The 17,547-nt window shown below is 31.7% G+C and overlaps 1 protein-coding gene across 1 annotated transcript; it reads left to right on the forward strand.

The window, feature by feature from the left end:
* Positions 1 to 6,201: 6,201 nt before the first annotated feature.
* Positions 6,202 to 9,542, forward strand: LOC139883198 (cytochrome B5-like protein). Its single transcript, XM_071867409.1, has 5 exons — positions 6,202 to 6,567; positions 6,679 to 6,719; positions 7,996 to 8,073; positions 8,257 to 8,348; positions 9,213 to 9,542. The coding sequence occupies exons 1-5, from the start codon at positions 6,489 to 6,491 to the stop codon at positions 9,277 to 9,279; spliced, it is 357 nt and encodes a 118-aa protein (XP_071723510.1). The 5' UTR covers positions 6,202 to 6,488; the 3' UTR covers positions 9,280 to 9,542.
* The last annotated feature ends 8,005 nt before the right edge of the window (positions 9,543 to 17,547 follow it).

Here is a 17,547-nt window from a genome sequence, read left to right on the forward strand (position 1 = left end):
CTTTATTAATAATGATAATATTAATAATAATAATGATATCATTAATAATGATAATAATAATTCTAAACATGTTAATAATAATAACACACATATTAGTAATGATATTAATTTTAGTAATAAAAATATATATCATCATTGTAATTATAATCGTATTAATAATAAATTATATTTACTACTTGTATTAGTAATAATAATGATAGTAGTAATAATAATAATGATAATAATAATAATAATAATAATAATAATAATAATAATAATAATAATAATAATAATAATAATAATAATAATAATAATAATAATAATAATAATAATAATAATAATAATAATTACATAACAATAGTAATCATAAAAAAAATATAAAAAAAATTTATACCCTTCAAAGGCTGCTGTAACAAAAAGAAGTGCTCCCGACGAGACTCGAACCCGCGACCTATCGCTTAACACCCATGTCCCTAACCATTGATCTGTTAAGGTTTTCTAAATTAAATCATACAGTAATTCCTTTTAACCCAAGATTTCCTTCGGCCCAACAGGAAATATAGACTTTTTGGCCCAACAATAGTATACGGACCAAAAATAGAAGCATAAGGCCCAACAGACGATTTTTAATCGGTTGCTTTTTCTATCACGGTTTCTAAAAAAAACCCCAGCCGATTATATAGATAAAATAACATCATCATCTCCATAAAACAATAATATATCATAACATTTATCATTTATCATCACCGTGACACTATAACCGCATCCTCACCCTTCGTAACAGTAAATATTCATCGTCCTTTTCTTCATGCCTCTCCACTAATGTTATTGTTTAATATTGAATAGGATAGCAGTAAGTTCGATGGTGTTTTTCTTGGACTGGTTCGCGTATACAGCAAAAACAGAAACGTATACATGTAACCGTAGTAGGTATGATTGTGGTGGAGTTGGTGATGCAAACAGTAAAGTATATGTGGTGTACGGTAAAGATCTAAAGTGGTTTTTGAGCTGCACATCATCCAAAACAGGAGAAAAACTAGATAGCAAGGACGGATCCATTTGTAACAGAAATTGAAACAAAACAATATTCGCCGGTTTATTTGATGGTGATGATGGGTGATGTTAAATCATTGGGTGTTGCGAGCCAAAAAGAAACAGGAAAGAACTTAAAACAATTGATAGTTCGTCGAGAGTAATAAGAAATAGAAAATAGAAAACGAGTTGAAACTGCAAATGTTCATTCATGGGTGATGCTTTGGTTTAGAGGAGGTACAAAGGTGGTGATGGGTTGCGTTAAGGTGGCCGATGGTAATCATCGAAAAAAACAGAAACATGAATGAAGTATTAATCAAGAAATTAGAAATGGGTTTGAGATGATTTTCGAAGGTGGTTTGGGTTTTGTGGGTTTGACTTCCGAACAAGGACAGAATTGGAATGAACCAGATCAATATGCGAGAGAAAAGAAAACACAGCTAGATAGGTAGTTTACCCATAGTACTAGATTGAACTATAACCCCTGGACAATGCAACTCACAAATGTTTTCAAGTAAAGAAATATTAGTTCGTCCAGAGCAAAAAGAATTGACAATTAGTTTATGGTTGTGGTGATATCTATCCCACACATCAATATGTATATATACAGATAGCAGTATTCAATAATAATAAATAATATATATAATATAATAATAATAATTATTTACTAGTCAATAAAAGAAAGAACGTGTGAATTAAAGGGAACACAGTAAGATGCAATGATTTCCATATTTAAACAGTTAAGCAGCCATAATTATTGTCTATTTCTACCGACAGTTTTCACGGGCTGTGTATCATGCGAAATCAGTGGCGGATAAAAGTGTTCAGAAAAATCCCATATTTTTTAAATTAACTATATTTATTTATTTTAGTCATTATGGTATAAAATTCAGTCATTAATTTAATAAATAAAATTTACATTAACTGTCCCTCTCATTTATGGGTAAAATATAAAAAGTGTTAAAATTAAATAACAAGGTCCTAAATACATTTTTAGTAAACTTAAAATTTATGGAACTCATTTTCGTGTCACCATTTATTTTAAAAATTACATATCTTTGAATTTAACTTTCTTAGTATCAATCGAAACATCAAACGAGTATTATAATCATTTAATATTTATTTTTAATATACTTTATTTATATATAAGAATATATTTTAAATAATAATTATTATAATATCCTATTTTTATTTTATTAATTTTTAATAACAACAATATATAATACTTCAGATATTATTTCGAATTATTATTTAGATATACATACACAATCTATTTACAATTAATTGTTCATGAATCGTCGAGGGCAGTCGAAGGTCAATTGAATATTATATGAAATAGTTCAAACTTTTTGAGACTTCAATATTACAGACTTTGCTTATCGTGTCGAAAACATAAAGATTAAGTTTAAATTTGGTCGGAAATTCCCGGGTCATCACAACAAACCCCATCCTGACTATGGGATGCTTTAGTACTTCGAGGTTATTTTAAACACACCTGATCTGGTGTACTTCAGAGGGTAAAACATGAACGTTAAGGCTTGTTACCGGGTGCCTACAACTTATAGAATACTTTTATACACTTGCGAGTGTACATATATTTATAAACGAAAATCTTGTGGTCTATTAATATATTGAAATGATTGTTATGATAAACCTATGAACTCACCAACCTTTTGGTTGACACTTTAAAGCATGTTTATTCTCAGGTATTAAAGAAATCTTCCGCTGTGCATTAGCTCATTTTAAGGATAATACTTGAAGTCATTCATGGCATATTTTGAAAGACGTTGCATTCGAGTCATTGAGTTCATCAAGATTATTATTAAGCCAAATTATAGTTGGATGTATTATGAAATGGTGTGCATGCCGTCAACTTTCGTTGTAAAGAAAGTTTGTCTTTTAAAAACGAATGCAATGTTTGTAAAATGTATCATATAGAGGTCAAATACCTCGCGATGTAATCAACTATTGTGAATCGTTTATAATGTATATGAACGGGTCCTTTCAATATTCATGTAATCAATTATTCTTTGACTGTTCTCGAAGATTCACGAACAATATATATATATATAACTTAATGTGCATATATATATATATATATATATATATATATATATATATATATATATATATATATATATATATATATATATATATATATATATATATATATATATATATATATATATATATATATGATTTCAAGTTATTTATTAAACGATAGTAACATTCGATTATTGATTCGATTGATATTTAGATATGTTAACTAAAACGTTTAAGATGAACCAGTAAAACACTAATTTGCTAGAGTATTTTCGAATTTCTATAGTACCCGAAAAGTTACAGTGTTTTCGAAAATCACTATTTGCTACAGAGAATGTTGGTGATATCCGTGATAGAAAAGGTTTTCTTCGTGAACCATGGCTCTTAATTTCAGGTAACAATCATAATGAAATTTGTAGTCCTTTGAGTTACGAGCGTTTGAGCTTTTAAATCAACTAAATCCGAGTCAATTTGAAGGAGATATAACCAAAACGATGACAAATCACAAATTCTGCGAGTCTTCACTATTTTGATCATGTCTCTTTCATACGAACTCCGTTTTAGTTGATTCAAAAGCTCAAACGTCTGTAACTCAGATGGCTACAAATCCCTATTAGCTATTAGCTACTCAAACTTTTGGAGGGGTGAGGGCCCCCTCCTGCTTTAAGAAAGCTCTGCCCTTGATGAGCTTCTTATATTGAGCTCCAACAACCTCGTTAGTCTAGATGAGTCTTTTTTACCTTTTAATAAACGAGTTCCGCATATTTTTTCATATGTATGTAATCGGGATTTAAGGTATTTAATTATCTTTTTTTTTTATCTTTTTTTAAAATAACGAATACCATTATCGAATAATGAATGACTCTAACTATTACATACCAAACGACACGAAAAGACTCGAAACAAGTAAACATTATAAATCGACGATAACTCCAACCGAACCCAACGGAGGTAAAACGCTATAGCTAAACTAGCAAACTAAGATTACGTGATTCGAAAATCAAAAACAAATAAACATGGACCTTCACTAAACACAACAAAACATTCAAAAATCAAAGGAGAGCAAGATCGTTCAATCTTTTATATCATTTAATAAACGAGCTTTATTTATTTCCTGTTTATATAAATTTATCTATTATTTATTTATTTATATTTATAAAAATATAAAATTGAAACTTCTAAGTTTATAAAGGTGGACTTAAAGTAGGGATGGAAAAATGACCCGTACCTGATGGGAAAATCCGAAACCCGTTATAATTGGGTCGGGTCTGATCCGATTCTGTCGGGTCATGGGCCGTGTATGGGGATGGTTACAAAAAAAATCGGGTTCGGGTTCGGGTATAGATTTGGATACAAACCCGTATACCCGACCCGCATACCCATATACCCGGTCCGAGGAATTTTAATAATAATTTTTATGTAAAATTTTAGTATTAATATTATATTCTTAATGTATAAAAGATTTCTCTTATTTGTTTTGAAAACGAGTATAATTTTATTCAATATAATTATATACAACAAGTTTTCGAGATCTGATATTTTATATACTTTGTGTATTTGAGTATTTTAGAAACTTTTTAATCAACTTTTTATATGTGATATTTTATAATATTTTAAACATGAAGTCGTTAAGTTATTTTTCGATATTTTAATTTGGTAACTTATTGAAAAATAGATACAGAATGACTAATCGGGTATACCCGTTCACCCGTGGGGAAACCCGAAACCCGATAGTATGTAAGTAAATGGGGACCCGACGGATTTCGGACCAGGTTTGGGGTGAGGTTTCTTAATCGAGTTCGGGTCCGGGATTAACTAAACTCAACCGATGATGAAGATGACTTAGAGATATTGCTAATTGTTTATTATTTTTGTGGGTCACACAAAACGTGTACAACCATGGTCTCTTTATTACATTTTTATTTATTTATTTTGGTTATTTGATTGATTTTTAAGTTGAAAATTAAATGTAATTTAAAAATTAATAATTCTTTTAATGTTATTAATAACTAGAAAAAAATTCGGCCCGCGGGTTGGTGTGGGGCCTTTCGGGTTACATACACCTGTTTAACGTAGTGTTATGTATTTACAGAATCACAAACGTGTTGCTGCGGGTATGTTTGGATATACGTGGTTTATACGTAGTATACCTAATGGCCTGCGCGTTTTTAACGCCGGGAACATCGTGTAAAAAAGGGGATGAAACCATCGATATGATATACCGAGTAGTTAATTTGAGTTGTTTATTATACGTGTATGTATATGTATGAATGATAGCCCGAAATATTTAGCATTTTTTAAAAAACGTTGGTTTCGCGTATAGTTAGTTGCGTTGTGTTCGTAAAATTATTTCGAGTTGATAGGTGACGTCGAAAAAATTTAACTCGCGGCGAGCGGGAAAATACGGCTCGTTAAAAGTTTAGCCCGGAGTATTTAGCATTTTTTAAAAAGCGTCCGTTTCGCGTATAGTTAGTTGTGTTCGTAAAATTATTTCGAATATAACGGTGACGTCGTAGAAATTTAATTCGCAGCGAGCAGGAAGATACGGCCGGTTAAAATTTTGGGGAAAATTTATACTCTATTTTTGGGGAAAATTTGTATTTTGGGCAAATTTTGAGGGGGTGGAAATTTTTTTTTTTGTCGTTTGAGAGGGGACGATCAAAGTCCTTATTCGGCCACTCCCTATCGTAACTAAACTATTCATCATCTTAATCTTCCACATCAGCGCCACATCAACACCAATATCCTATAACTAACTCATAATTAAACACTCCTATAATGGCTAAAACAATACTCCTCTTAATATACAACGTACAAGTAATAAAGCATCAAGTCCAACAATAAAAAGCCACTGGACCCACAATTCCTATAACTAAACTTAAAACTTCCGTTAAATCCATGGTGAATGCGGGTAACTAAAGCGGGTAATTAGCTCGTGCCTATGTTAGTTACGGGTAATGACGGGTAATGTGCGGGTAACTAACGATAGGGGGTGGTCTTAGTATATCGGATAAATAAATAAATAAATAATAATAATAAAAGTATTTTTAATTTAATTGAAATAGTTAGAATAGTTAAATGTGGATCTCAATTATTTTGAAGAAAGTGTTGTTGAGAGTGTTTAATTCTGAGAAGGAAGTGTTGTGAGAAGGAAGTGTTGAGGTGATGATGACGATGTAGCAGGAGGACTAAAGTGTTATTATTGGAACTCTCTAAGTTTGTAAAAGTGGACTGAGAGTGAAAATATTGCAAAATTCCAAACACAGCATCCATTTGCCATCAAGCACACAATATTTTGAATTAGGGAAATTTAGCGATTGGAGTGAATCTGGAAGATCCCCCTCCCCTCAGATTTATTTTTCTGAAATATTTTCTTTCAATTTTTGCATCACACATTACGACCGAGCTGAGTTAGGGCTCAAATAGTAGGAGATATGGAGTTGATTATTGTCACTTTAATTTTAGGTTTATTATTGAGTTTGCTTTTATTAGTCCCTCGGTTTATCAAATCAGGTCCGTAAATTTAAACGTTAATTTCGAGTATTAGTTGTTTAAATTAGAATGTTGTTTGAATCCCAAGTTCTGATATTTATTTATTATTATTTTTAAAATCGTGTAATGCAGATCAAACCAAGAACAAGATTCATTCGGATGCAAACAGTAAGGTACTCACTTTACAAAAAGTTATAATTTTTTGTGTAGTAATTATTAGACAAGTTTATGATGATTTTTGGGCATGTTTAGATTTAGATACACAATACAACAATGTGTGTGGTCTGTTTGTATAACAATGGCAATTTGCTACTACTTACCGTTTCAGGGATGTTTGGGATTGTGCATAGGCCTTTTTCTGCAGATAACAGTGGGACTTAATCACCCATTTACTCGAAATGAATTGAGCTAATATGCACATTAAAAGGCACAAGTTTGTGTTTTTTATAGCCACTTTTTAGCTGTAAAATAATAATAATTTTCAATTCCTTAAGAAAAATATATAGAACTTCATAGATCATGATTTGAGGTGTAAGAATATTAAGCTTTTTTGAGCTTGAAAATGGCAAATTTTGTAAAGTACTACACTTGAATTTCTGACAGTACAAGATAGAGGAAGTACTAGTACTAGATCCATGCTATACTGTTATCATGCTAAACTTTGTTGACTCTTCTTGGGTTGCCAAAGATATGAGTATTTAAGAATGTAGATTAAGGTTGTAATAGTTTACCTTTTGTTATTGAGCGAGCAATTGACTAGCATAGAAAAATATAAGTGTGTTGTAATTCTTGGAAAGTTAAATGTATATTGACTTGCTTAACTAATTGATGGATGATGTACTTAGTTTATTGTAGTTACGACAGCATAGAAGTTAAGCAAATTTGTAATTATCATTAGATCTCAAATGATTCTCTGGCTTTAAAGCTTTAGCTGTAGCTTGCGGGAGAAAGATACTACTTTTCAGGTTATATGGGTATAGCCATGCTTTTTTATTATTCGGGAAATATACATACCCACTGCACTTGAGAAGTGTTGCAGGACTAGGGAGTACTCGGGGAGTTTTTGGCAAAAAAGTTCTCCGGATTACGTGGTCCAACCACTAGGATTACACGGTCAAAGTTGGTCAAACTCTGTCAAAACTCGGGATTACTCGGTCATAACTAGGTCAAACTCGGCAAAAATTCTATCAAAGTCAAACTTGGTCAACATCAGAGTACTCCCTGAGTTGATGAGTACTCCCAAAAAAATCCCGATCGAGCAATCTGCTTCAAATTCAGTGGTTAACTGTTTATTGGTGTATCAGTCTTGTAAGAAAATATGGTTATGGTTCCTACTTTAGTAATGCACCCTCCATGCCTTACATGAAAATTTTGAACCGTCTGTATTAGAATTACTACCTTTTTACTATCTGTAGAGGGCTAACTGCTCTATATTTATTTTAATGGCAGACTGTAAATACATACAACAGGGCAGAAATTTCCTTGCACAATAAGAGGACAGATTGCTGGATCATCATTAAAGAAAAGGTTCATTTAGGTTATACAACCTATTGCTTAGTTCTGTAGTATTATTTTTGACTATATATAAATGTAAATTGGGAAAAGGCCAAAAAAGCTTATTATTGTTTTCACATAGAAAGAAAAGAAATCTATGGTGTTTAATTAATAATTACTTTAACTCATCTCATATTATTTCTTGATAAACCATAGGTATATGATGTTACTCCTTATGTAGAAGAACACCCTGGTGGCGATGCAATTTTGGCTCATGCGGGTGATGATTCGACCGAAGGATTTTTTGGGTGAGCTCTCTAGTTCTGATGTGTTTTGTGCTCTCATTGTGCTTTTAAAGAATAACTATCTGAAGTAATCTGCATGTCTGATCTTGAAGTGCTTACTTTCTTTTATGCTAATGGATTAGTAAGTATAACAAATTATACATATTTTGTTAAATTCTGCCTATGATTAGGCCATATATAACGCAACGTGCTCACCCCCATTTTGGACCCAACACGCCTCTAGTGGGGCGTGCTTGTGGCACATGGATCAGGCGTGCTCCTTGGTGGCACGGAGCTTATCTTTGGCGTGTTAAGGATGTGGCTATGCTGATTGGTCCACTTTCTGTTTTTTGCTTTTTTAAATATTTTTTATATCCCTTTAACACCCAATTTCCAATCATATTTTAACACATTACCCAAAACGCTACCCCATTATTTCCATGTTTACCAACACACTTGTCAAGCACCCCACCCCTCAACACGCCACTTTTGCCCGTCACCATTAAAAATGGTCTTAGTGCTACAAGCAGTGGCGGAACTTGAACCCAATATGAGATGGTGCGAAACTAATGAAATAAACACTAAAAAAACTTAATTTTTAGTAAAAAAAATAAAATTTTGGTGATTTTATTTTTTCGAAATCGAGCCGGGGCGGGTACCCCCCTTTGTCCTCACAAAGTACCGCCCCTGGTTACAAGCAGCCTCCGCCTTTGTTTTGGCTGGCAATTTGGGTTACTACATCTGCTTGAAACTGCTTTTTTTTGTTTCTTTCATTTTTCCTTTTTTTTTTTTTTTAAGTTTTAGGACAAAACTAAGCAATAAGCATTGCAGGTTCTTGCTGTGGTTTTGTTTAGAGGTGTTATTTATTTATTTATGTTTATGTTTCAGGCCGCAGCATGCAACCCGAGTATTTGATATGATTGACATTTTCTACATTGGGGAGCTAGAACAATGACTGCGTCATATTCATAATTATCTAGGATGTACTCCATGTTTCCTGGATTACGGCATTTTTAAAGTTGATGTCTTATTTCTTCGATACAGTTTATTCCATGTTCCAGGAATGCAGACTAAAACTGTCTAAATACTGAGATTGAGCGTCTTATGTTGTTTGAAACTTTATTCTTTCGTGCCATTGTATCTCATCTACAATTTCACCGAAAATACTATCAAAAGACCCTTTCTACCCTATCGGGATGAGAAAGGGGTTTCCGAAATAGAGAGTACATGTTTTCTTTTAAAATCGTAAACATTGTCATGACTAATGAGTCATGACCAACATGTTTTTATGGATACATGTAGGGCCTGTTTACTTAGAACTTAATAGGATTAATTGGTTGCAGGAATTATTAGGTCAGTTTTTTTTCCTGTTTACTTGGGCCTTTTTGATTAATCAAAACTGACCAAAGAGGAGTATGGCTCACCCCAAAAACCACACTACTCCACATTCAGCATTTCATTTCCCCTTTACCCTCATCTTTCTTTTCTTTCGTTTTCTTTCTTAAAAAATAAAACCCCTAAACTTAACAAAACTTCAATGTTCGTTTTTTTTTTCCTTTATACAAATTAACAATAAAAGTTTTAATTTTGTTATTCAAAATTGAATTTTACCATATCAGATTCAACCGACATGGATCTTCAAATTTGGCCAAAAGAGTAGAAGGATGTATTTTGGGGTTAGGGTTAGTGAAATAAATGCATTCGCAAGTTGACATCTCAGGTGATGATAATCCATCTCTACTATCTTGTGCTTCTTCCCTGTATGAGTGGTCAGCCTCTCCGTTCCTCTGCTCCATATCAATGGTTGTGCTGCCATTAGTCCATCACTAATGGTTGCGTTCATTTATCCTTTTTTACAGTGATACTCTTCATACTTTCTCATGAAGCTATGTTGTCTTTTATTAATGACAGTTGGTAGGGATGTAGGGTAAAGTTGTCATTTACTCGATTAAGTTATCTCATTTGGTTAAAAAAAGTAAACATCATTTTATTAGAAATAGATTATTTGATATAGTCATCTACATCCATATATTCATCTATATAGATAACATGACTTAATAGAAAAAAAAAAAAGATAAACAGGCCCTAGAGTGGTTTTGGTAGACCACTTGGGCTAGACCTTTTCTTTTTGCAATATTATGAATATGAATTGTTGAAAGAGGATTTAGGTTTCAAGTGTCCCTATCCCTGTCATGGTTGCATACTTGCATGTTTTTGTTTTAACATTTTTATTTTATTTTAATTTTTTTATGAACATTACCTGCCAAATGGGAAAAAAGTTTAAACCATCATTAAGTTTGATATTCTAACTTCAAGATTTTCAAATGTTACTCCATCCTCCCGTTCTAGGTTAATGGTGTCAAAGTTACTAATTTTAGTTGTCCTATTATAAAAATTTTCATTGTTTATTCGATAAATTTTTTTAAAGATGGCTATATAGAGTTCAAATTGGCTAAGAAATGGCTATAGATTCCTAGTCATTTCATTATAACTCGCAGCATAATAGTGACGAATTTAGAATTACAACTCAAAAGGGTTTTGAATTTTTTCGAAAACTAATTATATTATAAGTGTACTTTAGTGATTGTTTATCTTCAAAAACTATTATTCCTAAAGTATTGAGGTTGTATACTTAAATTTAATGACGTTCTCTACAATTTGAAGTACAATTTGAAGATTACTTTGTAAAAAAGAATTTTCAAACTAGCGATTTGAGTTTAACTTAGAAGAAAAAGAGGTGACATACAATTTTAATTTTAAGTAAAATATATTTCTATTTCTATTTTCTAGTACATTTTCAGTTTTATGTAAAATTTACCCTTACTTCAAGCTTGATATTTTGTAAGAAAATGCAGTGAGATGTAAAATTATAAAGTTAAAACCTTTATTCTGGAGTAACCGAGTAAACTTAAGAAAACATGGACACAAAACGGGGGTAGAATATGGTGTTGTTTGTTTTCTCCATTAAAGACCTTATTATATCTTATGTCTGCGGGCGGGCAGACGTTTCAGTTTCAGATCGTTTGTTTTTTCGAAGACAAAAGACAAAATAAGACCTTTATATGTCTTCCAAAAAGAAGCTCTAAAATAGTGCTTCTCATCTTTGAAGACATTTTATCCACTCACCCACCTCTCCTTGCCCTCTAAATCTTTAAACCACCACTAACGTCAACCATTAATCTTTGTTTACATATGCTCTGAAGGCCTAAAAATTGCAACTTTCATACTCCGTTCAATTTAACAAGTATCGTTCCAATTTAATTAATTTAAAAAAATGCTTTACGGAGTTTTATTTTTTTCAAAAAACATCCGAGCATGGATTAATAATTATTTATGTGATATATACAAACCAAATCAAGAGGCAACATACATGTTACGATTAATTATGTAATGTATGTTTGCTTTATGTATATAATATTAAGTTTATATTTTGCGACAGTAATTTTCGTTTGTTCTAAATAAATTCTGCTCACATGGTTACCCAACAACATTACTTTATACTGTATTAGTTTAACCGTCAATATTTTACAATACATCATAAACAAATTGAATTTTGCAGATAAAAAAAACAAACAGTCTTAAAAATTCAATTTGCAAACCTTAGGACCACATCTTCTTTGGCAGACATGGTTACAGACTTCAGACATAAAATATCTTAAAAAACAAACTGCACCATAAGGGAAGTGATGTAGTGACCCGAACTTTTCCATGTTATATATTAAATGAAAACTATATTTGTATGATTAAATGTTTCCAACATGTTAAGCAATCAAACTTGTTAAGACTTGATTATTTGAAATGTGCTTCATATAGACAATTGACCACCCAAGTTGACCGGCGATTCACGAACGTTAAAAATTTGTAAAAACTACATGATGATATTTATATGGATATATATATATATATGGTTAACATGAGATTATGATAAGTAAGTATCTCACTAAGTATATTAACAATGAGTGATATACATAAAAATGAGTTTATTGAATTAAGAAACTCGAAACGATATATATAACGATTATCGTTATAACAACGTCTTAATAAATACATATGAATCATATTAAGATATTGATACACTATGTTTAACATGATAAAATGATAATTAAGTATATCATTAAGTGTGTTAACAATGAACTACATATATAAAACAAGACTACTAACTTAAGAATTTCGAAACGAGGCATATATGTAACGATTATCGTTATAACGACATTTTAATGTATATATATCATATTAAGATATATATATTCATACATTATAATATCATGATAATGTAATAATTTAACATCTCATTTAAGTATAATAACAATGGATTAATTACATTTAACAAGATCGTTAACTTAAAGGTCTTAAAACAACACTTACATGTAATGACTAACGGTGACTTAAGGACTCAGTTAAAATATATATACATGTAGTGTATTAAGATGTATTAATACACTTTTGAAAGACTTCAAGACATATATAAAAGTATTTCTACTTAGCAAAAATGCTCAAAATTACATTCTCATTCGTTTCCATCAACAATTCTACTCGTGTACACCCGTATTTGTACTCGTACAATACACAGCTTCTAGATGTATTTACTATTGGTATATACACCTTTAATCATTCATTCTTAGCAGCTATCTTAGAGTCAAAAATATGTGGAACCATTATTTAACAACTTGTATAACTAATGAGATAAAAACAAACTTAAGGATTTTTTTTCTTTATAACAAGTAATTTCGTTTTTATGATTTCACCCCATTTTTTCATTCCATTTTCTCATACTTACACTCCAAATTCTCTCTCAAAATACTCCTAACATCATACTTGATCATCTCCAAGCATTTTCACCATCTTTTAGCTTCAATTACAAGCTTTAATCATCATAAAAACAACCATTCAAGAACACTTCAAGAAATCTTGCTAGCTTACTTCCAATCTTGCAAATCCATTTCAAGTGATCATCCAATCTCAAGAAATCTTTCTTATTTACAGTAAGATATCTTTCTAATTCAAGGTAATACTCATATTCAAACTTTGATTCAATTTCTATAACTATAACAATCTTATTTCGAGTGGAAACCTTACTTGAACTTGTTTTCGTGTCATGATTCTGCTTCAAGAACTTTCAAGCCATCCAAGGATCCTTTGAAGCTAGATCCATTTTTCTCTTTTCTAGTAGGTTTATCCACAAAACTTGAGGTAGTAATGATGTTCATAACATCATTCGATTCATACATATAAAGCTATCTTATTCGAAGGTTTAAACTTGTAATCACTAGAACATAGTTTAGTTAATTCTAAACTTGTTCGCAAACAGAAGTTAATCCTTCTAACTTGACTTTTAAAATCAACTAAACACATGTTCTATATCTATATGATATGCTAACTTAATGATTTAAAACCTGGAAACACGATGAACACCTTAAAACCGGACATACTCCGTCGTAGTAACACCGCGGGCTGTTTTGGGTTTGATAATTAAAAACTATGATAAACTTTGATTTAAAAGTTGTTCTTCTGGGAAAATGATTTTTCTTATGAACATGAAACTATATCCAAAAATCATGGTTAAACTCAAAGTGGAAGTATGTTTTTCAAAATGGTCATCAAGACGTCGTTCTTTCGACTGAAATGACTACCTCTTACAAAAATGGCTTGTAACTTATATTTCTGACTATAAACCTATACTTTTTCTGTTTAGATTCATAAAATAGAGTTCAATATTAAACCATAGCAATTTGATTCACTCAAAACGGATTTAAAACGAAGAAGTTATGGGTAAAACAAGATTGGATATTTTTTTGATTGTTGTAGCTACGGGAAATATTGTAACAAATCTATATTAATCATATCCTAGCTAACTTATATTGTATTATACATGTATTCTAATATATTATGTAATCTTGGGATACCATAGACACGTATGCAAACGTTTTGACATATCATATCGACCCATGTATATATATTATTTGGAACAACCATAGACACTCTATATGCAGTAATGTTGGAGTTAGCTATACAGGGTTGAGGTTGATTCCAAAAATATATATACTTTGAGTTGTGATCTATCCTGAGACGTGTATATACTGGGTCGTGGATTGATTCAAGATAATATATATCGATTTATTTCTGTACATCTAACTGTGGACAACTAGTTTTAGGTTACTAACGAGGACAGCTGACTTAATAAACTTAAAACAGTAAAACGTATTAAAAATGTTGTAAATATATATTTTGAACATACTTTGATATATATGTACATATTTGTTATAGGTTCGTGAATCGACCAGTGGCCAAGTCTTACTTCCCGACAAAGTAAAAATCTGTGAAAGTGAGTTATAGTCTCATTTTTAAAATCTAATATTTTTGGGATGAGAATACATTTTATAAATATTTTACAAAATAGACAAGTATGCGAAACTACATTCTATGGTTGGATTATTAAACCGAATATCGCCCTTCAAGTCTGGTAGCCTAAGAATTAGGGAAATGGCCCCTAATTGACGCGAATCCTAAAGATAGATCTATTGGGCTTAACAACCCCCATTCAGGTTATGGATGGTTTAGTACTTCGAGATTATTATACAGACGAGAGGTTCTGTTTTGGGGATATTCTATGCATTAAGTTAACGTCGGTTACCAGGTGTTCAACATATGAATGATTTTTATGCACTTGCGAGTGTAATGATATTTATGAAAAATGAGAAATCTTGTGGTCTATTATTATGATTTGATAATATATAGGTTAAACCTATAACTCACCAACATTTTTTTTGACGTTTTAAGCATGTTTATTCTCAGGTGATTATTAAGAGCTTCCGCTGTTGCATACTAAAATAAGGACAAGATTTGGAGTCCATGCTTGTATGATATTGTGTAAAAACTGCATTCAAGAAACTTACTTTGATGTAATATATTTTTATTGTAAACCATTATGTAATGGTCGTGTGTAAACGGTATATTTTAGATTATCATTATTTGATAATATACGTAATGCTTTTTAAACCTTTATCGATAAAATAAAGGTTATGGTTGTTATAAAAATGAATGCAGTCTTTGAAAAACGTCTCATATAGAGGTCAAAACCTCGCGACGAAATCAATTAATATGGAACGTTTATAATCAATATGAACGGAACATTTCAGTTGGTATCCGAGCGTTGGTCTTAGAGAACCAGAAAATTTGCATTAGTGTGTCTTATCGAGTTTGTTAGGATGAATTAGTGAGTCTGGACTTCGACCGTGTTTTCTTTAAAAATGATTACTTAACATTTTTGTTGGAAACTATATATTATTAACATGTAAATATTATGTGATATATTAATCTCTTAACGTGTTTGATATTGTGTGATAGATGTCTACCTCTAGCACGAATCCCATTGACTCACCTAATAATAATGAAGAGTCGAATATATATTGGGAAGATTCACAAATTCCCGAAGAACCGGAAGAAGAAGAACCGGAAGAAGAGGAACCGGAAGAAGAGGAACCGGAGGGGGAAATATTAGGAATCACAGAAAGACGGTCAAATAAAAGAAAATCCTCAACCAATGGACCAAAGTTAATAATGGTCAATGGTGTTTCCGCTAAGGAAGCAAAATATTGGGAAGATTACCAATTCTCCGATGAATCGGATCCCGATGAGGATTCCGATGATGTTATAGAAATTACCCCGACCCAATTTAAAGAGGCAAAAGAAAAAAATAAGGGAAAAGGTATAAAAATAGAGAAACCTGATTCCAACCCCGATGAACTTTATATGTATCGACAACATCCGTATTTCCTAAATTGTAACAATAACCCGGGAACTTCTAAACCACCAGGTTTTTCTAAACCATTGTGGAAAACGACAGCTCGTATTAGGGAAGCACCATATATCCCTAGAAAATTAGCGAAACGAACTAAGTCCGAAGAAGAAGAAACAAGCGAGTAGGAATAAAGGGTTATAATCATGCGGTGTAATATATGTAATATAAGTGTGCTTGTACTTTTATGTTGTATGTAAAAAAAATTTGCTTGTATTATTTGATAATTATCTTTTACAAATCTAATCCTCGTCTGTTTTACAGTATAAAAACACAATGGACGTTAAGGATAGACAACCAAAAATTTTAGAAGACCTACCCGGTGACATGATTGATGAAATCTTGTCTAAATTTGGTCAAAATTCGTCAGCACAATTATTTACGGCGAAATTAGTTTGTAGAACATTTGATGAAAGTTCCAAGAATGCCTTAGTTTATAAAAGGCTTTCCTTTGAAAGTTGGGGTATATCACATTGGGGAGACCGTAAGCTACGCCGTGTTTTCTTTAAAACATTAAATGCGGGGAACCCAAGTGCAATTTTACGCTACGGATTAAGAACCTATTTTGACTCAACTTATCCCAACATAGGACTTCATGAATTAGAAAGAGCTTCTAACATGCAACATAAAGAAGCATGTTATACTTATGGGTTAGTGATGTTCGCTTCTCACCAAAGTGAGAAAAAGAACATCTGATTACAACTATTAAATAAAATATTCCTACAAGTAATGGAATCAGTAGTTGGGGTGAGAAACAAGGTTTTTAGATTGTTACGGGGCTGTTGGGCATTACGAAACCCTCGTCCTTTTGACGATGTTACAACATGCTGTCTTATCAACGGCCACAACGGTTATGTTCCACAAAACCAAGGATGGGAAGTAGTCTTAGTAAAACTAAAATGCATGATTTGTTTCTGGACTTATGAACTACGTGTCTTTATTGCCTTTGTTGAACGACTTGCGTATTAACTAGGATTGTCATCGAAACTGCTTTGTATCAATGATATTGTGTGCTATATTTTATGCTATATAGCGGTATTGTAAGTTTGTAAAATATTGTTTAATAGTTTGAAGGCGAAATATTATTATAATCAATTTTTCATATAGAATTGTAGTGGTTGAATTGTATAGTAGCTACTAAGTATGAACTTAATGGGTAGGTACTACCCGAATGGGAAAAAAAAGCTATAAAACGCTAATATAAATAAAAAGCTTTTATAAATAAGTTCATATTATGCTTAGAAATACTATTGACTACTCTTGATATTCTATATGATTGACTAAATTCTTTTGGCTATTTTTGAAGGAAATGGCACCAACTACTCGACACAACCTGAATATGAGCGAGGAAGAATTCCATGTTTTCCTTGCAGCAAACATAGCCGCAGTACAGGCTGCGATGCAAAATAACAATAACTCTGAATCCAG

This window comes from Rutidosis leptorrhynchoides, chromosome 1 (assembly GCF_046630445.1).
Source record: "Rutidosis leptorrhynchoides isolate AG116_Rl617_1_P2 chromosome 1, CSIRO_AGI_Rlap_v1, whole genome shotgun sequence".
NCBI lineage: Eukaryota > Viridiplantae > Streptophyta > Magnoliopsida > Asterales > Asteraceae > Rutidosis > Rutidosis leptorrhynchoides.

What these genes read in the sequence shown, in the direction of transcription:
- LOC139883198 (XM_071867409.1), top strand. Translation starts at nt 6,489, where the DNA reads ATGGAGTTGATTATTGTCACTTTAATTTTAGGTTTATTATTGAGTTTG. An exon ending in CCCTCGGTTTATCAAATCAG is followed by an intron (nt 6,568 to 6,678) that starts GTCCGTAAATTT and finishes CGTGTAATGCAG; the next exon opens with ATCAAACCAAGAACAAGATT. An exon ending in GGATCATCATTAAAGAAAAG is followed by an intron (nt 8,074 to 8,256) that starts GTTCATTTAGGT and finishes GATAAACCATAG; the next exon opens with GTATATGATGTTACTCCTTA.